Source organism: Glycine max, chromosome 16, assembly GCF_000004515.6.
Source record: "Glycine max cultivar Williams 82 chromosome 16, Glycine_max_v4.0, whole genome shotgun sequence".
Taxonomy (NCBI): domain Eukaryota; kingdom Viridiplantae; phylum Streptophyta; class Magnoliopsida; order Fabales; family Fabaceae; genus Glycine; species Glycine max.
The window spans coordinates 35,453,633-35,476,416 of NC_038252.2; the positions used below are offsets into that span (position 1 = coordinate 35,453,633).

At 31.1% G+C, this 22,784-nt stretch overlaps 2 protein-coding genes and 1 long non-coding RNA gene across 3 annotated transcripts; 2 read left to right on the forward strand and 1 right to left on the reverse strand.

The window, feature by feature from the left end:
* Window positions 1-5,130: 5,130 nt before the first annotated feature.
* Window positions 5,131-9,738, forward strand: LOC100801973 (receptor-like protein EIX1). Its single transcript, XM_041010594.1, has 3 exons — window positions 5,131-5,668; window positions 5,978-8,422; window positions 9,329-9,738. The coding sequence occupies exons 1-3, from the start codon at window positions 5,161-5,163 to the stop codon at window positions 9,373-9,375; spliced, it is 3,000 nt and encodes a 999-aa protein (XP_040866528.1). The 5' UTR covers window positions 5,131-5,160; the 3' UTR covers window positions 9,376-9,738.
* A 5,773-nt stretch (window positions 9,739-15,511) lies between these two features.
* Window positions 15,512-20,749, forward strand: LOC102660061 (uncharacterized). The gene is made up of 4 exons (XM_026126182.2): window positions 15,512-15,804; window positions 15,930-16,559; window positions 19,321-19,826; window positions 20,527-20,749. The coding sequence occupies exons 2-4, from the start codon at window positions 16,456-16,458 to the stop codon at window positions 20,619-20,621; spliced, it is 705 nt and encodes a 234-aa protein (XP_025981967.1). The 5' UTR covers window positions 15,512-15,804; window positions 15,930-16,455; the 3' UTR covers window positions 20,622-20,749.
* LOC106796539 (uncharacterized) lies at window positions 16,853-17,932 on the reverse strand. Its single transcript, XR_005889074.1, has 3 exons — window positions 17,713-17,932; window positions 17,228-17,310; window positions 16,853-16,953 (listed from the first exon to the last, which is right to left on the reverse strand). It is a non-coding gene; the product is annotated as an uncharacterized lncRNA (long non-coding RNA).
* Window positions 20,750-22,784: the final 2,035 nt, after the last annotated feature.

Below are 22,784 nucleotides of genomic sequence, written 5' to 3' on the forward strand. Positions count from 1 at the left end.
TGTTTATGTAAATATCCAATTTTTTCCGGGTTTATTTTTATCTTTTAAATAAAAATATTTAAAATATTTTAGAGAAAAAGAAAAAAGAAAAATTATAGAAGATGTGACAGTTACAAAATTGATCATCAGAAAACTGGAGTAATGGTGATTCAATTGAGCAAAAAATAAAATATTAGTAAAAGATAACGTCATTGAAGTTGGTAGTCTAAAAACAAGGAGATGGTGGTATAAAGGAATCCTAAATTGTTCTTGGAATATAAAAGAAGAGACGCACTAGCATACAAGGAGGGGGACGGAGAAAAAAAGGAGAATTCTGTGAAGGGAAACCCATAGAAAGATTGTTTTTTCGCAATTCTTTCAAAAGATGATTATGATGCTATAAGATCAGGTTTGTTCTTCTTTTTTTTTTTTTTTTCTTTTCCCTCGTTCATTTGTTGTTAATGTTTGGCTTTCCTCAGATGCTGTTTCATTTTCTATTTGTCTCCATCACCCATCATCTTCTCCAGATGCTGTTTCATTTTCTATTTGTCTTCATCACCCATCATCTTCCTCAGATGGTGTTTCATTTTCCCCCAGTAGGTGGACTAAATGAAAACAAGCTAGATGAAAGAATAGACATGAACCAATAAAATCTTAACAACAAAAAATCAAATCACAAAATCGAGAAAAGAAAAACTGTTTGATGGGCTTCACTAGGTTTCACGAGTGGATTCGCAGTTGGATTGATCACAGTTGGGTTTTATGATGGGGTTGCAGTTGAGATCAAAGTTGGGTTCCTGCCAATAATTCTACACTATGAATAAAGATAAAGAAATTTCTACACTATGAATATTTGGAATTAATTAAGATTAGCTAATTCGATCTAAATAACAATATGCATATAGATAAAGAAATTAAAGGAAGAAATAAAAATAAGAAAATTAAGGAAGGAAATAAATGAAAAAAATAAGGGAAAACTTTTTGTTTGGGAATTTTAACAAACACGGATTAAATCAATGAAAAAATTGTTCAGGTTTAATTTTATTGGAGTTCCTATCACCTAATCACTCACATTTATATTTAATAAATGTTATATTATCATTAATTTATCATATTTTTTTAACATTAATTTCTTAAGTGAAGAGATCCAAATCTATTGATTAAACTATTAATCCCTTGAATTAGCATAATCAAACGATTTCCATTAAAATAAAGTATTTATTGATGTTCAGACATAAAAATTATTGAGTATTTTCCATTAAAATAAAGTATTTATTGATGTTCAGACATAAAAATTATTGAGTATTCTCTCGAATTTGTAGCTCAAAGAAATTTTTCTATTACAATTGAATAAAAAATCATACAAATAGGTAACCAAGTTAAAAATACATATTAGACGTAGAAGAAAAACAATTACAATATTTTATTGAATAAAAAAGTAATCATTACATAGAAGAACCAATTACATTAAACTCTAAGAGAAGATTGGTTCATGGCAATAAAAAAATATAAGAGATATACATCACATCCTAAAATGACACCAAAATCTAAGAATACATGATAATTATCACTCATCCAAAAAAAATAACATTAAAATTTTATAGGGACGAAAATGATATATTTTAGTCTATTTTTTTTCTTGCTTGATATAACTGTCAACGTTTGTTGTCAGTCATAAAAAACTTTGACATGGATTTGATGGAGTTGCCTATGGTTCAAGTTAAAAAAGTGGGGACCTTAATATGGATTTGGTGGAGTTGTCTAAGGTTTGTCTAAAAGACAATATTTTTTTCTTTTATTTTATTTTGAATAATAAAATTTTGATAATTTAAATTAATTATAGTTTCAAATATGTAGTAACAGACTTGAATTTAATAATGTAAGACTTTTTGTTGTTTACTTATCACACATGTAATAAAAGGATTGATTTAAATAATATTTATAATTTGAAGACTCATTATTAAACCAAATTTTATTACCTTTATTGTAAACTACTAATGTTTTTTTTTTATAAAAATATTAACATTTACTTAAAATAAAATTTTTATTAATTTAAGCAATTCTACACGTTTGTTAACTCGTTGTCAAGTATAACAAATTTGTCACACGTAGTAAAGTACTCAAGAGTCTGAGTGTGGAATCCACAACCAATGCATGCATACCTTATTTAAATCTTAGTTAGGAGTTACCCTCTCCCGAGCGTCTTACCCCCACAATCAATGCATGTATACATACCTTATTTAAATCTTAGTTAGGAATTACCCTCTCCCGAGCATCTAACTCCTAACAGAATATTGTTTTGCTTGTAATCATATCTTCCCGAGACTTCCTCATATTTTGGATATTTTCTTGATCTTCGTCTTCTTTCATCTCTTTTTTCATATCTGCAAGCCATAAATAAGAAAAATATCTAATATTAATATTTAAGCCAAAGATAACTGCTAAATAAATATTTTTAAAGATATTTTTAATATATTTTTATTATCAAAATAATTCATATTTAATAGTTATCAACGTTAAACTAAGAAAATAAAATGTTTCTTATTTTAGTATTTGACACAAGAATAAATTATATTTCTTTGTAGATTATTTAAGTTATCATATGAATTATTTTTTTAAAATATTATATTGAAGGTGAGTATTTTTATGATTGCTTAAATTTGGCACTTAAAATTATTTAAAAAGTAAAATGGAGATTAAAATTATGTTGCTCCTATTATTTAAGCTGATAACTTGTGAGGAAAATAAAAAATATGATACAAATTTTTGTGATAAAATAATTAATATTCATTTTCAAATTAATTAGAAATAGACAATTAACACAAACAACCTTTCCAAATAATGATAATGAAAACTGAAAAACGTATGCATGAAGAATGCAAATCTTCATAAGTTGGATATTTCAATAAATTGTAAATTTATTTTTCTCTTCTATCACTATTCTTAAAATATCACCACACAAGTAAAAGAAATTCAGGCAAAGACTTTAATATATGAAGACCTGTGGTCTAACAATAGAATAGCTAGGACCATCGATAAATAATTTAAAAAAACATGCCACACTTCTTGGTAGATCATATACTCTAATTTACATTTTAAGTTAAATATGATCTACAATACATGGAAAAATTTGGACCAAGACTTATAAAAGGAAAAACTATGATCTCAATAATTATGATAGACCAAGTTAAACAAGCATTTTAGACTTCTTTGTATCTCACTAATTAATTTTTAATGAAAAAGTAAATAATATTCAAGTTAAAATAAAATTAGAAATAGTCGACACAACAATCTTTCCAATTAATGATAGTGAAAATTAGTCTTTTTTCATGTATAAGAAGAATATTATTTTGTAAATTAAAAAATGGATCAAAATTAAATAGCTAGATTGGAACGAAATAGTCTTTTTTATATAGATTTTTTTAACCGAAATAGTCTTTAAATTTAGATCATTTTCCTATAATTGATGTATTCATCATTTATAATTTTTTCATTGCTTAATTCTAAAAATTTGTTGTCAATGATAGGGAAATTGATATGAAGGTAATATAGTGTCCTATATGGAGGACCTTGACATGGACTTCATGGAGTAGTCTATGGTTCAAGTTGGAAAAGTGGGGACCTTGATATGGATTTGGTGGAGTGGCCAACTGTTTGTCAGGAGAAAATTTTGTTTTTCATTTCTTTTATTTTGAATAATAAAATTTTGATAGTTTAAAATTAATTATGGGTTAAAATTGCTAGTAATAGAATATTTGAATTTTATAATGCAAAACTTTTTGTTATTTACTTAACACAAGTGTAACGAAAGAACTAATTTAAATAATAGTTAAAATTTGAAGAAGAATTAAACTAAATTTAATTACCTTTTATGTAACTAAACTACTCAAAATATTAAAAAATTATTAATAATTTCTTAAATCAAAATTTTCATTGATTTAAGAAATTCTATACGGTAAACTAAAATAAAAAAATGTTTCTTATTTTAGTATTTGGCACAAGAATAAATTATATTTCTTTGTAGATTGTTTAAGTTATCGTATGAATTTGTTTTTTAGAATATTATATTAAAGGTGAGTATTTTTATGATTGTTTAAATTTGGCACTTGCAATTATTTAAAAATTAAAATTATGTTTCTCCTCTTATTTAAGTTGATAACCTATAAAAAATATAAAATATGATACTGATTTTTTTGAGAAAAAAAGTTAATATATATTCTTTTTCACACTTCTTTTTATACAACTAATTAATTTTTATACGATAAAGAAAATAATGTTCAAGTTTAAATACAATTAGAAATATATAATACAACAACCTTTCCAATTGATGACAATTAAATCTAATCTTTTTTTCATATATAAGAGAATATTATTTTGTGAATTGAAAAATTGATCAAAATTAAATAGTTAGCTTGGAATGAAATAATCTTTTTTTATAGATTTTTTTTTATCCGAAATAGTCTTTAAAGTACACCCTCTTCCTATAATTGATTTATTCATCAATTATATTTTTTTTTCTTGCTTGACTTAACTAGCTCGCAACATTTGTTATGAATGATAGGAAGCTTGATAGGAAGGTAATGCATTGCCCTATGTTTAAAGTTGAAGAAGACCATAACATGACTGGACTTTGTGGAGTGTTCAAAGGTTCAAGATGAATAAATGGAAAACCTTGAGCTGGACCTAATGGTGTGGGCTATGGGTTGGGATATCCTAAAATAGTACATTTGTTGTCAATGATAGGAAACTTCATATGAGCACAATAATGTTAGAAGACAATTTTCTTTTACATTATTTTTGTAAAAAAAATTGTACCAAAAAGAATGTTTCTTATTTTAGTATTGAGTACAAGAACAAATCATATTTCTTTGTTATTAATTTTGATTTTTTTTATGAATTTAGTGTACATAGGAATTTTAAAAATGGAGATAGATACAGTAAATGTATAATTTTTCGTATTCTAAGAATTAATTCGGGAGAATTGGATACAGTAAATGTATAATTTTTCGTATTCTAAGAAGTGAAGAATATTTTAGTATTTGGCACAATAATAAAAAAGGTAAAAAAAATAATGAAAGTGAAGAAAAAAGCAGGCAGGGCAGCAGTATAAATAATAGAAGTTTGATGATTTATATGCAGAACCAACAACTACACTTGTTTTCTGTATATCCTTGTGTGATCATGAATTCCTCCTCCATTTATATTCTTGTCTTTGTCCAGCTTTGGTTGTTGAGCTTACCATGCAGAGAGAGTGTGTGCATCCCAAGTGAGCGTGAGACACTTTTGAAGTTTAAGAATAATCTCATAGATCCTTCAAATAGGCTTTGGTCTTGGAATCAGAATAATACCAACTGTTGCCACTGGTATGGAGTCCTCTGCCACAGCGTCACTTCCCACGTTCTTCAGCTTCACCTCAACTCTTCACATTCTCCTTTCAATGACGACCACGATTGGGAATCTTATCGGAGATGGAGCTTTGGTGGAGAGATAAGTCCTTGTTTGGCTGATTTAAAACATTTGAATTACTTGGACTTGAGCGGCAATATATTTTTTGGAGCTGGTATGTCAATTCCTTCTTTCCTTGGGACAATGACTTCCTTGACTCACCTCGACCTCTCTCTTACTGGATTCATGGGGAAGATTCCTCCTCAGATCGGGAATCTCTCTAAGCTTCGATATCTTGACTTGAGCTTCAATGATTTACTTGGAGAAGGTATGGCAATTTCTTCTTTCCTTTGTGCAATGAGCTCCTTGACTCACCTAGACCTCTCTGATACTGGAATCCACGGGAAGATTCCTCCTCAGATTGGGAATCTCTCAAATTTGGTGTATCTTGACCTGAGTTCTGTTGTTGCCAACGGAACAGTACCCTCTCAGATCGGGAATCTCTCTAAGCTTCGATATCTTGACTTGAGCGGCAATGAATTCCTTGGAGAAGGTATGTCAATTCCTTCTTTCCTTTGTGCAATGACCTCCTTGACTCACCTCGACCTCTCTGGTAATGGATTCATGGGGAAGATTCCATCTCAGATTGGGAATCTCTCCAATTTGGTCTATCTTGGCCTTGGAGGTCATTCTGTTGTCGAACCTCTGTTTGCTGAAAATGTAGAATGGGTATCAAGTATGTGGAAGCTTGAATATCTTCATTTGAGTAATGCAAACCTATCCAAAGCATTTCATTGGCTACACACTCTCCAATCTCTTCCTTCTTTGACCCGCCTATATTTGTCAAACTGCACACTCCCTCACTATAATGAACCATCCTTGCTCAACTTCTCATCTCTGCAAACTCTCCATCTTTCCGTTACTAGTTATTCCCCTGCCATTTCTTTTGTCCCCAAGTGGATATTCAAATTGAAGAAACTTGTTTCTCTTCAATTACCGGGTAATGAAATCCAAGGTCCGATTCCTGGTGGTATTCGAAACCTCACACTTCTTCAAAATCTTGACTTGTCTGAAAATTCATTCTCATCTTCTATACCTGATTGCTTATACGGTCTTCATCGTCTCAAGTCTTTGGACCTAAGTTCCAGCAACTTGCATGGGACTATTTCTGATGCCCTGGAAAATTTGACTTCTCTTGTTGAACTTGATTTGTCATATAATCAACTTGAAGGAACCATTCCAACTTCTTTGGGAAATTTGACTTCTCTTGTTGAACTTGATTTATCACATAATCAACTTGAAGGAACAATTCCGACTTTTTTGGGTAATCTCCGCAACTTAAGGGAGATAAATTTAAAATATCTCTATCTCTCTTTTAATAAATTCAGTGGAAATCCATTTGAAAGTCTTGGATCACTCTCTAAATTGTCATATCTTTATATTGATGGCAATAATTTTCAAGGAGTTGTCAAGGAAGATGATCTTGCAAATCTTACAAGCTTGGAGAGATTCTTTGCATCAGAGAACAATTTAACTTTAAAAGTTGGTTCCAATTGGCTTCCTAGTTTTCAGCTTACCAATTTGGATGTGAGATCATGGCAGTTAGGTCCCAGCTTTCCATCGTGGATTCAGTCACAAAACAAACTTACATATTTAGACATGTCTAACACAGGGATTATTGATTCTATTCCAACACAGATGTGGGAAGCACTTTCTCAGGTTTTGCATTTTAACCTCTCTCATAATCATATCCATGGGGAGCTTGTGACTACATTAAAAAATCCAATATCTAACCAAATTGTTGATCTAAGCACAAATCACTTACGTGGTAAATTGCCCTATCTTTCAAATGCTGTGTATGGGTTAGACCTTTCAACCAATTCATTCTCTGAATCCATGCAAGATTTTTTATGTAACAATCAGGACAAGCCAATGCAATTACAATTTCTCAATCTTGCATCAAATAATCTGTCAGGAGAAATACCTGATTGTTGGATTAATTGGCCATTTCTAGTGGAAGTGAATTTACAAAGCAACCATTTTGTTGGGAACTTCCCCCCATCCATGGGTTCCTTGGCAGACCTGCAGTCTTTACAAATTCGTAACAACACACTCTCAGGAATATTTCCTACCAGTTTGAAGAAGACTGGCCAATTGATATCCTTGGATCTTGGAGAAAATAATCTTTCAGGAAGTATTCCACCATGGGTTGGAGAAAAACTCTCAAATATGAAAATCCTCCGCCTTATATCAAACAGTTTTTCCGGTCACATTCCAAATGAAATATGTCAGATGAGTCTTCTTCAGGTTTTAGACCTTGCAAAAAACAATTTGTCTGGCAATATACCGAGCTGTTTCAGTAACTTGAGTGCCATGACACTAGTGAATCGAAGTACATATCCCCGTATCTATTCTCAACCACCGAATTATACAGAATACATTTCGGGATTAGGTATGGTTAGTGTGCTACTATGGCTGAAAGGAAGAGGAGATGAGTACCGAAACATTCTGGGTTTGGTAACAAGCATTGATCTGTCAAGTAACAAATTATTAGGACAAATACCTAGAGAAATCACAGATCTAAATGGATTGCACTTTTTGAACTTGTCCCACAACCAATTGATTGGTCCTATTCCAGAAGGTATTGGTAATATGGGATCGTTACAGTCCATTGATTTTTCGAGGAATCAACTTTCTGGTGAAATCCCTCCAACCATTTCAAATTTGAGCTTTCTAAGCATGCTGGACTTGTCTTATAATCATTTGAAAGGAAAAATTCCAACAGGAACTCAATTGCAAACCTTTGAAGCCTCCAACTTTATTGGCAACAATCTATGTGGTCCACCACTGCCCATAAATTGCAGCTCCAATGGGAAAACTCATAGTTATGAAGGAAGTGATGAGCATGAAGTGAATTGGTTTTATGTCAGTGCATCAATTGGATTTGTTGTGGGATTCTTGATAGTGATTGCTCCTTTGCTGATTTGTAGATCATGGCGGTATGCCTATTTTCATTTCCTTGATCATGTGTGGTTCAAACTTCAATCTTTTCGCTCAGGTATTATCACTGTTTAGTGTTGCTTAGAATACTCCGATGTTTTATCATTGTGTTGGCAGGTTGATCAATTTGTAGTCAATGCTATCTTTTTTTTTTTTTTTTCAAATTTGAGAGCCTTATTTAAATTCTGTTTTTGGATGTAAAGAGGGATAGTAGCTGAACGTAAAGAGGGGAAGGATAGGAGGTGTGGGGAAATGGAACTAAGGATAACCAAGTAATTTCAAATGCTTTGGTAGTCTCAATAGTATTTTTGATAGTGACAATAGAAGCCCATATATATATATATATATATATATATATATATAAATGATTATATGTGTGATACAACAAAATCCAGGATAGATAAAACAACCCATACCAACTATACAAATTACAAGTTAATTATTATTTTTACATATTTTGATGTACAATAAATAGCACCAACACAACAATGTTATATTTACTAATATATTTTTTAATATTAACTATTTTAATACAATTAATACTGTTATTTGAACAACATAGACATTATCTTCATTTTTTCCTTCATTTTTTAATTATATAATTACATTGAATATTTATATATATACAAAACTATCATCTATATAATTCTATTTCTATTGAACAAATAGATTATCTTTAATAAAAACATACTTGTGATTTAAAAATAAAAAACTATAACACAAAATCAATTTTTACATTGCTAATTAACTAAAAATAATTCTAATTTTTATCATTGAATGCATGAATTATATTGTAACAAAAACAAATTGATCTAATATTGTATGTAATTACTTTTGTTTTGTAATTATTTTTATCTTTTATGAATACGCATCTGAAAAACATTTTCAGAACTGAACACACAAAATAATATATGATTATAAATTGTCTAATAAATTATAAGTTTTGTCTTTCATGTATGCACAGGTGTGTTTCTTCCCAAATTGTGCAAATGCTGGTCGACAAATGGGTGAGATCAAAAGCTCAGGTATGGTGGCTGCAGAACCTGTGCACTCTCTTCAATTTCTCCACAACCTTTTGATGATGTAGATCTCTCAGATGAACCTGCCGTTGCTCCATTCCCGCAATACTAAGTAGTAGTATTTTTCTTAATGCTTGCAAGAAATAATTTAAATGAGTGTATTTTGATGCTTAATGCGTGTTTAGTTTGTAATAAGGATGTTGCGCTACACACCAATATGGAATGTGTCATTAATTTATGTATTCTGTTTTGTACAAAATTTTAATGCTGGAAGTGGTCTCTCGGACTCTTCCCATTGAAAACCAGTGTAGCCAGCTTTCATTATTTTTGGTTAATATATATAAATTGTTCTTTAGTACTGATTGGTCTGAATAGAGTGATAGATTATAACTCTTTAAATGAATGGTTAAGAATTTGAATTTTATCAACTATTAGTTCTTCATCCTTCTACGAATTTTATTATTAGTATCTCAATTATCTTTTGGGCGGTCTTAATCTATATTTCTGTTTGTCATTGCTTAGTCACTTTCATAAAAAAAAATCACTGTTAAACGATGTAATAATCATATGATTTCTCACTTGGGTTATGACCTAAAAATCATGTGATAAAATTTTAAGGTATTACAAATATTTTGTCAGCGTAAAACTGCTAAATAATTAAAATTTTGACAAAAAAGAAGAAAAAGGATGTATAATAAACAAAATCAATAATTCACAATACACAAATTAACCTAGCTTTTAGCATGTTATTATTATATCAAAACCTTTTTTTTGGTACCTTTCAATTTGTCATTCAAGTCTAGAAGGACCTATGTGTGGACATCTAAAGGACACCATTTATGGGTGAAAAATTTCAAAATTTGTTTATCGTACAGAGCAGGATTTTATATAAATATATCAGTGGAGTTACTATTATCACTGCGTGCCATCAATGTTATTCACAATACCCATGTGGGTAGAAAATTAGGAAATTTCAGAAGTATTTTTTTTAATGGAAAAATAATTTTGTTATACAAATATATAATAGAATCATATTTTTGTGACATTGTTGGGGACATAATTTTTTTACTACAAAACTGTATTTTCGTTATTATAATAAAAGGGATGTAAAGTAAAATGCAACCGAGATACAATTCTATTATTGTTATAATAAAGGAGTGTAAAACAAGGTAATGAGAAAATGATTTTATTTTAATTATTGAATATACACCCAATATAATCTTGATTTCGTTTCAATTTAATTATTTTACAACCCCTTTATTCCGTGTATATTTTAATAAACAAAACCATGTTTCCATTTAGACCATTGTCACCCTCCATCCCTTTCCAGTCTTTCTTCTTGCTCCCTTAACTTGCACATCCCCTCCCCACTTCTTTCTTTTTCAGCAAGAGTGACACAAATCTCTGCCACTCGTGGCGCAATGCCATCTCTACACTGTGCAGCAATCTGACTCAAAGGAAAAAGTGGAGTCGTCATCATCTGAATAGCTCAAGCAACTTCCATGGTGGTGGCATCTCACTCTCTTTACCTTCCTTAACCAGAAATGGAAAAATGACTAAAAAGAAAAGAATCATGACCACAACACACAACTGCAAAGGACAATAATAGCCCCATATATAAGTGATTATATGTGTGATACAACAAAATCCAGGATAGATAAAACAACAAACCATACCAATTATACAAATTACAATTAAGTTAATTATTATTTTTACATATTTTGATGTACAATAAATAGCACCAACACAACAATGTTATATTTACTAATATATTTTTTAATATTAACTATTTTAATACAATTAATACTGTTATTTGAACAACATAGACATTATCTTCATTTTTTTTCCTTCACCGTCTTCACCCATCTTTCTTTGTTATAAAAAATGTAACAATTACAGTAAAAGTTAATTTCTTATGAAACATGCTTCATTTAGCTTATTTTAAAAATTAATGTAATAACATTTTTATCAGTTGTAAATAAAGAAGAGTATTTATTCTAAAAAGAATTATATAAACATACACTTAGTATTGGATATGACTTTACACTCCATGTAAAACAAATTCAATAAACGACACCTGAATCTTTTGTTCATAAATTTAGGGACATTACATGAAAGGTGCATAGATTTTTCTAGTAGTGTCACAGTCCTACTATTGTACGTATCCCGCCTTTTTCTCCTTTTCAGAATGATAGATACCACCACGCTTTTTGTTTCTGGTTCTATACTCCTTTCAGGACAGATTCCTCCATGAACAGTGCTATTTGGCCAAAGAGTGTTAAGTAGGTACGTATAAAAAACAATTCGACACGCAAATTTCCAAACAGAGCACTAAATTAAATGGAAAATATTACATACCAGGATATAACTAAATTTGGGTTTAAACGCGGGTGATCTACCACTGACTAATAAGATTTTAAAAAACAGTTTGCCATTGCAATTTCTACTTGATCATGATTTACTAAACATATTCTTTGAGGAGTCTTCGTAATTGCAACATGACAATAATTAATTATGCCTGTATCAATTATATCTGTCCCTAGTATTTTCCAATACAGGAAGTCACGAGAAAACTATAACAACTACTGTGGCCATAGTTTAAAAGCTACATTGACGTTCTAAAAGTAGGTGAAAGCATGCAGGTGATGCAACACAAACCTTGGGGTGGGGTCGATCCAATTCAGATGGCTATGACTAGGAGGATGGTCTAGCTATAGGCCCAAAATGTTTGAACTTTGAATCTACAATATTTGGGCATATATATGTGTACTCTTCCAAAACAAAACAATTATTTTATATTTTTATCATGTAATATTCATCTCTCTTTTAAACTATTAATACATATACCTTGAGTGAGTTTATCAGATGTGCATCAAGCATTTTTTTTTTCTGTGGCCGTGCAAGATCTTTTACAGTTGCTGATGTGTGTAATTATAACTACCGCCATGATTGGTATGAGCCTCTATCTAATGTTAAAGTAAAGCTTTTCTGCGTTTGATGAGTGTTTAATTGACTCAATATAATTGTTGTAGATATAAACAATTGTACTTCATTATAAAGAGTTTTTATCTGCAAGTAACACGTTTAATCGTAAAGTAAATAGTATATACGTACTCCGAACAATGGTGGAAATAAAATTAACAATGATCGACATGGTAGTTATCGGACTAATAATTTAATAGTATGAATAACACTACAATTGATTCTGGGAGAAATAAAATAAAGTGAAAAAACTTGTGTAAAAGACAGATATACTTTGATAAGGAAATCTAAATTGTTTAACAAAACATGAAACCATATTCGACTTAGCTGGAATTATGGTTAGAGTAACATGCAAGTAACTTTGTTACTTTGATTTTGATGTTACTCCACACCGGAAAAATGATATAATAACATAACAAGCATAATTAATTAGATTTATTTATTTTACACAAAGAATCAATTTTTAATTTTGTTATATGTTGTAATATATACTTTAATAATATCAAGAGTCTAATCCATTTGATTCAACAGACTATACGTGAGCTGTTAGAATCAAGAATTTAAAATTAATTTTATTCATTGAAAAATCATTGAACCCTAATCAATGAGGTTTAATCGTTAGTGGAAGCAGAGAATGGAGAATGGAGACACATGAGATGATGCAAGGAACAAAAGTTTATGCAAGTGCTATCAACCGAGTGTCTTTAGTGTCGTGAAGACCCGGTTTCTAACTACATTATTTATTAATTAATTCATTTTCAAAAAGTGCCTCATAAAAACACCCTTTTTGTGGTAATTTGATTTTTAAAATAATAATAATGACATGATAACTTTAGAAGAAAAAGAAGTACCAATTTTTTTTTTTTTGTTTTCATCAACTGGTTTGCGTGGAGCCATTTTTCCACTCTGTGACTGTCTGACCCGGGTGCTTTTGAAACAGGTTTTGCTTTGCTTCTTTGGCACTCTGCAACCATTGTGTACTACCAAAGCCATTTGCTGCCATTTTTCACATCCATAATCTTTCAGTGATTTTCTTGTCTCAAAACAAAATCCTTTGAACAATACTAAGACTCTAAGCAGAAACACACACACACAATTTTATTTTTTTTGGAAGCTCAATGTTACTACTATCTATCTACCCTTCTCACAATCACAAAGTCAATGCTCCCACTTAACTGTTTTCCTACTCCAAAAGTGTTAAATCCTCTCATGTTATTGTACCCCTAGTAGTTATTTGTTTCTGACCGAGTCTCTTTAGTGTCCAATTTGCTGATGTGAAGGGTAGAAGGACCCAATGACAATGTCATCAAATTTGAAAAGAAATAACTATAAAAAAACAAAAAAAAACATAGACCAAAACACTATTAAACACTAAATGAAATTAAATATGTTTTTATCCTTAATAAATACTCAAATTTTATGTTTATTTTCTAATAAATTATTATTTTACGTCGAGATCCTAATAAATTAATACTAAATGAAATTAAATATTGATATTATTGTTGTTCTTCTACCTCCAACGTTGGTTGGCTCGATATATGCGTGTGCTTATTTTAACGTTATTAGATGCTACTTGTTTATTTGGTACGTTATTGTTGTCTGAAGCATAGACACGTTGTGGAATTCCTTAGAAATTGTTAGGAATGGTGTGTGAGAATTCCCTCGGCCTGAGGCATACGCATGGTTGAGGACACGACAAAATTAACACATTGTCATTTCGTCGCTTAGCCAACTATATTCGTGTGGCCATTAAAAACGTTTCTCACTTACTCTTTTACCCATTAATTATTCACAAGTTAAAGTCGCACGCAGTAAGTTGCTACCGACAAACATATTCAGAGTTATGATATTTAGACATTCAGGTTTATTGTAAAAATTAAGGTTATAGTATATCAAAATCTTGCCCATAACATAGTATTTCTATCTTTTTACGGATATTTTGACAATATGACTTTTTTTTCAGGAGTGTGTGATTTAGACTCATTCAATTTAGAAACACTACATGATTATACAGAGACTTGCTTATAATATTAAGATAATTGTATATTAATTAAATGAATTTGATAATATAAAGATGATCGTGAAAAGTTTACGAAATATAGTGTGCGTGAGCAAGAGGAATATGTTAGCTATTTAGGTGTAACTCATTGGAAAGTAAGACATAGTCATGTAGATGTGGTAGGTTTAACCCTTGCTGCCAAAGTAAAAAATTAAGTGGGAAACAAAAAAAGAAGAAGAAGAAAGATAGAAACCCTCAGGGTAGCTTATAGTTAGGAGGGCTCAATATGTCTCCCTTGACCAAACAATTTGACTAAAACTTGAAGACAATTGAATAAGGATTCAAGTTTTTTTTATTGTCGGACGACTCAGGAAAGATTCAACATTACATTTTAAATTTTTTATATAGTTGGAAATTAGTATTAAATTATAAGACTTTTTATTTGAAGTAATATTTTTATAAAATCATAATATTTTTGTGTATAAAATTTACTTTAAAATACATTTAGTAAAACATTTTAGTTTTAGCTTTATAATTTTAAAAACCTAATTAAGACTTAATATATGAGAAAAATTTGCTAAATAAAATATGAGATCAGCTGAATTTTTTTTATTTTAATAAATTTTAAAATAAAAAATAATATATTAGAAAAGTGTGTTAACATTTCTCTTGAAATGATTAGTGTTTTTGCTAGCCTATGTTCCTAACCGCAACAGGCGCCAGAAATTGTGGGTTAACCAGGCATAGAGAAATTCCAAAGGTTGTGAGTTGTAAGAAGTCTTTGTAAATCACATGTCCTTCAAACTTTACACACATCCCAAAGAAGGGACCAACGAATTCTTGACTTTATGGGATCGTGAGCCTTGTAGTTTCATGCACGTAGAATTATCTTGGACCCATAATTTTGTCACTGTTGTACCCTTACATTATTCATTAAATAATGCTATTTTAACGGCACTCTTGTTTTATTCTCACTTCTCTCTAGCTTCTTAATTTTAACCATTTCAAAGCTTACGTTCCCATGCAAATTACAGCACTGTATATACGTTTTTCTAGTTAAACTCTGGAGCTACGTGGGTGTTGTTTTTATTTGATGATGCATGCATGGTTTGTTTGAATATTTGTGGTCATTGTGTGGCACGTGGTGTACATGTAGCGTATGTTTTCCGGTGCATCATCTTCCAAATCAGCACAAAGCACCACGCCATATGGCACGAGTCCTTTCACAGTCTCCATCCGGAAGCCAATAGCCCCGTTGAACTGCACCGCATACAACCTCACCGGAACATGCCCCACAAACCTACAAGACCATCAGAGCACTCCAGCCACCGCCACGTGTCCAGATTACTTCCGTTGGATCCACGAGGATTTGAGGCCTTGGGCCCGTACGGGCATCACGCAAGACATGGTGGAGAGGGCAAAGCAAACGGCAAATTTTAGGTTTTTTTTTATCGGTCAATATTAGTTATTAGTTTTTGTTAGAGAAAAAAAAAAGATTCAAACCCATCTGTGTTTTTTTTTTTTTATCATCAAATCAACTTTATAACTTGTAAGAATTATTTTAGGTTGATAATATTAAAGGGTAGGGCTTATTTGGAGACTTACTCAAGGCCCTATCAAACAAGGGATGTTTTTAGCATATGGGGGATTCTACAATTGTTGAGAAGGTACCCTGGCAAGATACCTGATTTGGAGCTTACAATGGCCCTAATGTTGAGCAACCAACTCCCTTGTTTCGGTATTGTGGAAATGATGCTACCTTGGACATTGTCTTCCCTGATTCTTCCTACACTTCAATAATATATATCTCGATCTGCCTATTCTTCTTGTAAATTTTGAATTAGATAATCCATAATGTAAAAAATTAACTTAGTGCAATTTTTGTTGAACATGTTTGTATTTTGAAATTATATTTTGAAACGGAAAATTGAAAATTCACAATCAGCTCTAACGGGACCTTAATTTTTAAACAAGTAAAAAGTATTGCATGTGTGGTGCACAGGGCAGAGATTAATATAAAGCCATGGCATATTTTGTTGGGAGAGTTGAAAGAAGGCACTACGAGGATACCATGGCTGAACAGAGAGCCTTATGCTTACTGGAAAGGTAATCCAGCTGTTGCTCAAACCAGATAATATCTCATGGAATGCAATGTTTCTGAAAATCAAGATTGGAATGCTCGTTTATTGGCCCAGGTATCACACTTCTTATTAGTTTTGTTTGATTACACTAGCTTATTGAAAGTAGTTTTATTATTTGGATATGAAAAAATTAATTTTGTATGTAATATTTCTTATAAGCAAAAGTTTCATTATATAAAATTGGCTTAAGCACATGGTGTGCAGAAACTAGAAATAACAGGCAAATTCAAGCAACACCATCCAGTAGCAATATTGTGTATAACATTATACACTTTTTTAACTTTTAATCTTTTATTAATACACATGAAATGAAATGTTAATTAGGGAATGGAAAGGGTTAGCAGTACCTCATGTAAAGGAAGGTTCATTCCAACTTCAGATGAAGTTAAACGCAAATTGGCAAATCGTCGTAAATTTCTTTCAGCTATACTTGGAAGGATATACCCATCTATTTAATGAAATGTAAATTAGCAACACAAAATAACTATGAAAAGTCCAGCACAGACATAGCACAGCTCAAATTTATAATTCAAATCACTAAGAAATCATTACATGACCAATGAACAAAATAGTCTTTACTTAGTAGTAAGTGCTCACAGTTGTGCACCCAGGCCACCCCCAAACCACAAAATAAATTAGTTGTTAAGACATGTTACTATAATAAATTATTCCACTGGAGGTATGAATTGTTCTATTAGAATATGTCAAAGAAGACGAAGAACCTGTTTTCTCTGAAGGCCACTCAAAGAATCCAACACATATCTGCTGGAGTTTAGTACGTTGAAACGGATATTGAGCAAGACCCCTATAGAGATGAGTAAATTTTAAGTAGCTGACAACAGTGCTATACAATTTATATGCCAGATCTAATTCATCAGGTTACATTAAAAATAAAATTCCAATTAAGAATCTCAGAAGCTTAATTAAATTTTAACAAAACATGTGCTATCAGTAACTGTTTCAAATGGACTTCATATCTGTTTTCAGAAAATAACATTTATACCTGATCATTAGTCAGTATTAAGAACCATAACAGAAAGGCATGACCTTTCTTGGCTAGAAAGAGAATGAGATGCGTTAACAATACCAGACGTAAATTGACTCAGTTTTCGCATGTTCGGATTAGTGAGTATATTGAATATATTTCAATCAGTATTAAGAATCAATCTTTATGAGTGGAAACCATGAATAAAAAAGACAAACCTACTTGTGCACAATATCTGAATCTGCTTGGTGACATTTTGGGTTCATATAAGCATTAATTACTTGTAAAATGTTATCATCCGGCCATAAATCATTCTTACCTCCTGCATAGACAAAAGATAGAAGCTAAGATACAATGTTCAAGAGACACCAACAATCCTCCATTTGACAAAAATAATTATTAACTGCAAGTCAACATTTGTGTACAAGTTGATGCAGACAATGCATTCTAGAAGACATAAAAAAAGCACAAAGATATTAGGTATATAATTCCATCCTTTGGTTTAGAATTAGATATTATATTGGGTCCACTGTAACATCTCTCATTGCTTAACAATTTACATTTACATGGACAGTAATCAGTTAGTGTTAATTTAGCTTTTTTCTAATATACTAATTTAGCTGATATTATATTTTCAGATAGCGGATATAATTGGTTCATGACATGGTATCAAAACATGCATGATTAATAGCATGTTTGAATCTAACTCCATGATCCACATTGTCCAAGAAATTTGAGTCAAAATTTTAAAAATGACACAAAAGCAAGTATTTTTTGCTTCAATTTGACGTGCATTCACAACAATGAACACCAAACCAAACGGGCACTAAGTGGTCTAGAGTTTGATCATTGTTACCCCCATTTTTCTAATAAAAAGTAGAATTTCAAAACAAGGTAGGTGAGCATTTACATTATTTATGCTTCAATCCAAAAGGTTTTGGTGTTTTACTAGTGGAAAGGGACATGTAAGAGACTCAATAATTCACACCTTAAAGTTTGCATTTATTATGTACAAATACAGTTAATAACCTATAAATCAAATCCTGATACGTTTGTTGACAAAATTCTTTTAAAAACATTAAAACCTCTCTTCTATGTCAAATATTAAGTGTATTATTACATAATTTGGACAGATAATATGTCCCTAATTCTCTGAAAAGTTTACTTGTATAGTAACACTAGAGCAGTGCCATAAACTGTTTTCTAGTTTGAGAAGGAAACCTGTCAGAAAAAATAATCAACTGCAACTTTCAATTCAAGTAATGTGAATTGAATACTCCGAAGACGGTAATATCCCCACACTTACAAGTTACAATGACAAATGTTGAACATTTTTCATGTGACATACAAACATTTACCCCCTTAACTAAAAAAAAAAAAAAGACTATAAAAAATATCAAATTAAATTGTAGTGAAAAATGAAACTATTAATTTTAATTAAAGAAAATACTACTTATTTATTCCTTCCAATAATCAAATATTTTCTCATTACCAACTTGTCTCATTCATCTCTTATTTACTACTAATTGTTACTTGTAGTTAAGTGTGTTAGATTCATGGGTTAACAATGAGTCGTGTATGTAATTAATAATCATTAATGTCATATTTTTTTATCATTTGAAGTGGAGTATTCATTTTTTCTCTTAATATTATTTTATCCTTCACAAAATTCAAATAAGATATTTTATTTGAGAGGATGAATTCAGAACCACTCAAACTAATGAGTTAAGGACTCTTATTGGTTATTAACATCGAATTAAAACTAGTTTTATGTATTTTGTTTTTATAAATTAAAGACTAATACTTGCTTATTGTCATTATTCAAAAAAGAAAAAAGGTTAAAAAGAAAAGAAAAGTGAGTGGGAAAGACACACTCGAGTCGAGCGGGAGTCAAAGCTGGAAGTCCAAAGTTTCTGGAAATCAAACTAGTAGTGTGGGTGTGGAACAGGACAAGGGGGTTTCTGTGAAGGACTATTTGGTGGACAAACTGAGGCCTGGTGATGAAGACGGGGCTCTCTCTGAAGTGATATCAGAGACTCTGCACAAGAAGGAACTGCCCCCAGTGGAAGTTACTGAAGAAGGTGTGAGAAAGGTGGTTTCTGATGCTGTGCATAAGAGAGAGGATAATCCTGAGAGAAGAATGGAACATCAAAGAATACTGGGAAAGGTAACTGAGTCAGAGGAAGTGAAGAGAAGGTTAGGAGGTGAAAGTGTGGTGACAGAGAAAAAGTACCAAGAGATGTATGTGAATAGTCCGGGGAAAGGTGTGGTTGATAAGTTTAAAGGTATGGTTGGGACATGGTTTACCAACCCAGCAGAGAATCAATCTTCACAAGGTAAATAGCAATGAATAGTAGCTCTAGTTGTCTCCATGAGGTTTCTTTTGTTTGATCAATGCCTTTTGCAAATTTTACTTATTTCTAAATTAGTTGATTGTAAGGATTCGAATCTGGAAACAGTCTCTTTGCATATGCAAGGGTAAGACTGCGTACAATATTCCTCCCTCGTACCTTCGCATAGCGAAGAGCCTCTCGGCAATGGGATATGCTAGTTTTTATTTTTATTCTTTTACCATACTTCTCTGACTAATTCTTTTGTTACTCTTCACATTCTGCTTGAGTTTTGCAGCTAGACAAAGATATTTTGTATCGATATTAAAATTTATTATCTCTCTATTTGTTTATTATATTTGCCTTGTAACAGTTTTTCGATTTTCTTATCTTGGAAGAAGTGTTTTGAGAAACAAACGAAATTATGATTATGTATGTTTCTGTTAGTCTTAAGACTTGATTCCAAGATGAATCGCAGTTATTTGTTTACTTGTTTTGGTCATGCTTACATATTTTTCTATATGTTTTTTTTTTCATTTTGTAAGAACTGTTTAAAAAAAAGTGGAGTATTTTTTATCCTAGTGGTTTTAGACTTCAGTCCAAGATGAGTTACAATTTTTTTTTTTTACTTTATTTTGGGTATGCTATTTTTTACTGAAGCAAAGTGCCACATTAATTTTGAATTTGTGGTTTGCATGGGCCGAAGATTCATCTATGAATTATGAGGCAGGAAGGGCAGAAGTGGAACAAGTTAACCAAGGTGCAGCAGGTGAAAGAAGGCAGCAGGAGTCATCTAATTGAAGAAGTGCTTTGAAGGAGTCTTTGCTTTGGGTGATTGTGTAGATTTTCTTAAAAGCTGTTTCAATATCTGTGTGTCTAGTTCTTTGTTGGAAGAAAGTTAGGATGTTCAAGTCACAGTAAACTAAAAATTTGTGTTTTTTTTTTTAATGTTTATGTAAATATCCAATTTTATTCGGGTTTATTTTTATATTTTATATAAAAATATTTAAAATATTTTTTGAGAAAAAGAAAAGAGAAAAATTACAGAAGATTTGACAGTTACAAGAAGACTTGGCATCAGAAAACTGTAGTAATGGTGATTCAATTGAGAAAAAAAATATTACTAAAAGATAAGATCATTTAAAATATTTTTGAGAAAAAAGAAAAAAAGAAAAATTATAGAAGATTCTTTTAAATAAAAATAATTAAAATATTTTAGAGAGAGAAAAAAGAAAAATCATAGAGGATCTGAAAGTTACAAAATTGATCATCAGAAAACTGGAGTAATGGTGATTCAATTGAGAAAAAATAAAATATTAGTAAAAGATAACGTCATTGAAGTTGTAAGTCTAAAGACAAGGAGATCGTGGTATAATGGAATCCTAAGTTGTTGTTGGATTTTAAAAGAAGAGACGCACTAGCATACAAGGAGAATTCTGTGAAGGGAAACCCATAGAAAGATTGTTTTTTCGCAATTTTTTCAATGGATGATTATGATGCTATAAGATCAGGTCTTTGTTCTTTTTGCGCTCTATAAGATCAGGTTTGTTTGTTTTTTTTTTCTTTTCTCTCGTTCATTTGTTGTTATGTTTGGCTTTTTTTATTTAATTTTTGGTTTCATGAATTCGTGTATGTATGCTATCCAAATGTTTGTTTTTTGAATAAAATAAGTATACACATTTCGACCGCATGTTTACATTCATATTGTGGGTTAAAAAGCATATTTTTTACCTGCTTATTGGTCCCGATAAATTTCCGTATATAAAACAGTAAGATCGAGTATCGAGTTTACAAGGACTTTAACTGTATCCAGAGTTTGTATATGTTCAATTTTAAGTAATCAATAAATTAAAATTGATATTTGTCAAATAATGATACGGAATATAAAATTTGACATAAATGAAGATAATTAAGCATAGTACATTAAAGAGATAGAATACAAACACTCAGAGGTGGGTTGTCAGTTGAAGTAGAATTACAGAATATGTTGAGACTCAACCTATCAAAATTACTCTTGATGCAACATTAAGGGTTTTTTACTATTTAACGTTATTTTGATTATTACCTTCATCCAGTAACATACCCTAATCATGATTTCTCATGTGAAAGAGTTTGAATTACCTAATTTCACTCTTAATCCCTTAAGAGCTATATGAAATAATTTGCTTTAAGAATAAAGATGTATAATAAATAAGGCAAAATAATATCATTCTATTCCTAAACATGGATTACCTAGATGTTCTTTTCAAGTTCATAGGAAATAAACATTTTCCAATACATAAACCCTATAACACTACATGAGAATAGGTAATCAAGCTATAAACATGATATTAAGCACAGAAAAAGACAATAATATTAAAATAACATTAAATAAATAGTTAGAATCATTACATCAAGAGTGTTTAATAGTTGAACTCCCAACAATGGGTGATTTAGCCTCTCATTGTCATGAGAGGGTTACTAATACAAAAAGAAAGCAAGAGGTGTGAAAGAAAATGGAGGAAAGGGTCCCAAGTGAATAGATTTTCTCTCATCTCTCGTGTCTTAGCTTCTCAATTTTGGTCCCACTAAAGAATTGCTTGATTTTTCCTTTCTTTTTCCTTTAAAATGAAGCACAATCATGTTTTGTGATATTGATCATGCGCTAAGCCAGCATGTGCTCGCGAAGCGCACATGCAAAGTCCATCTGACATAAGTGAATGTGCGTTAAGCCGCAAGGTGCAGGCTAAACCGCAGATGCGTACTAAGCCGCCACATACAGGCTAAGCTGTAGATGCGCACTAAGTCGTCGTATGCACGCTAAGCATGACCTCCAAGTTGGCTCCTCGCGTTGAACGGTTGTTGACGCGCTGAGCGAACTGCTCCAGTTCTTCAACCATATTACAGACCTCCTACTGTGTAATTCTATAAAAAAAAATACACTAAAAAATACTATAAATTTGATAACTTTAACATTTATTGGAC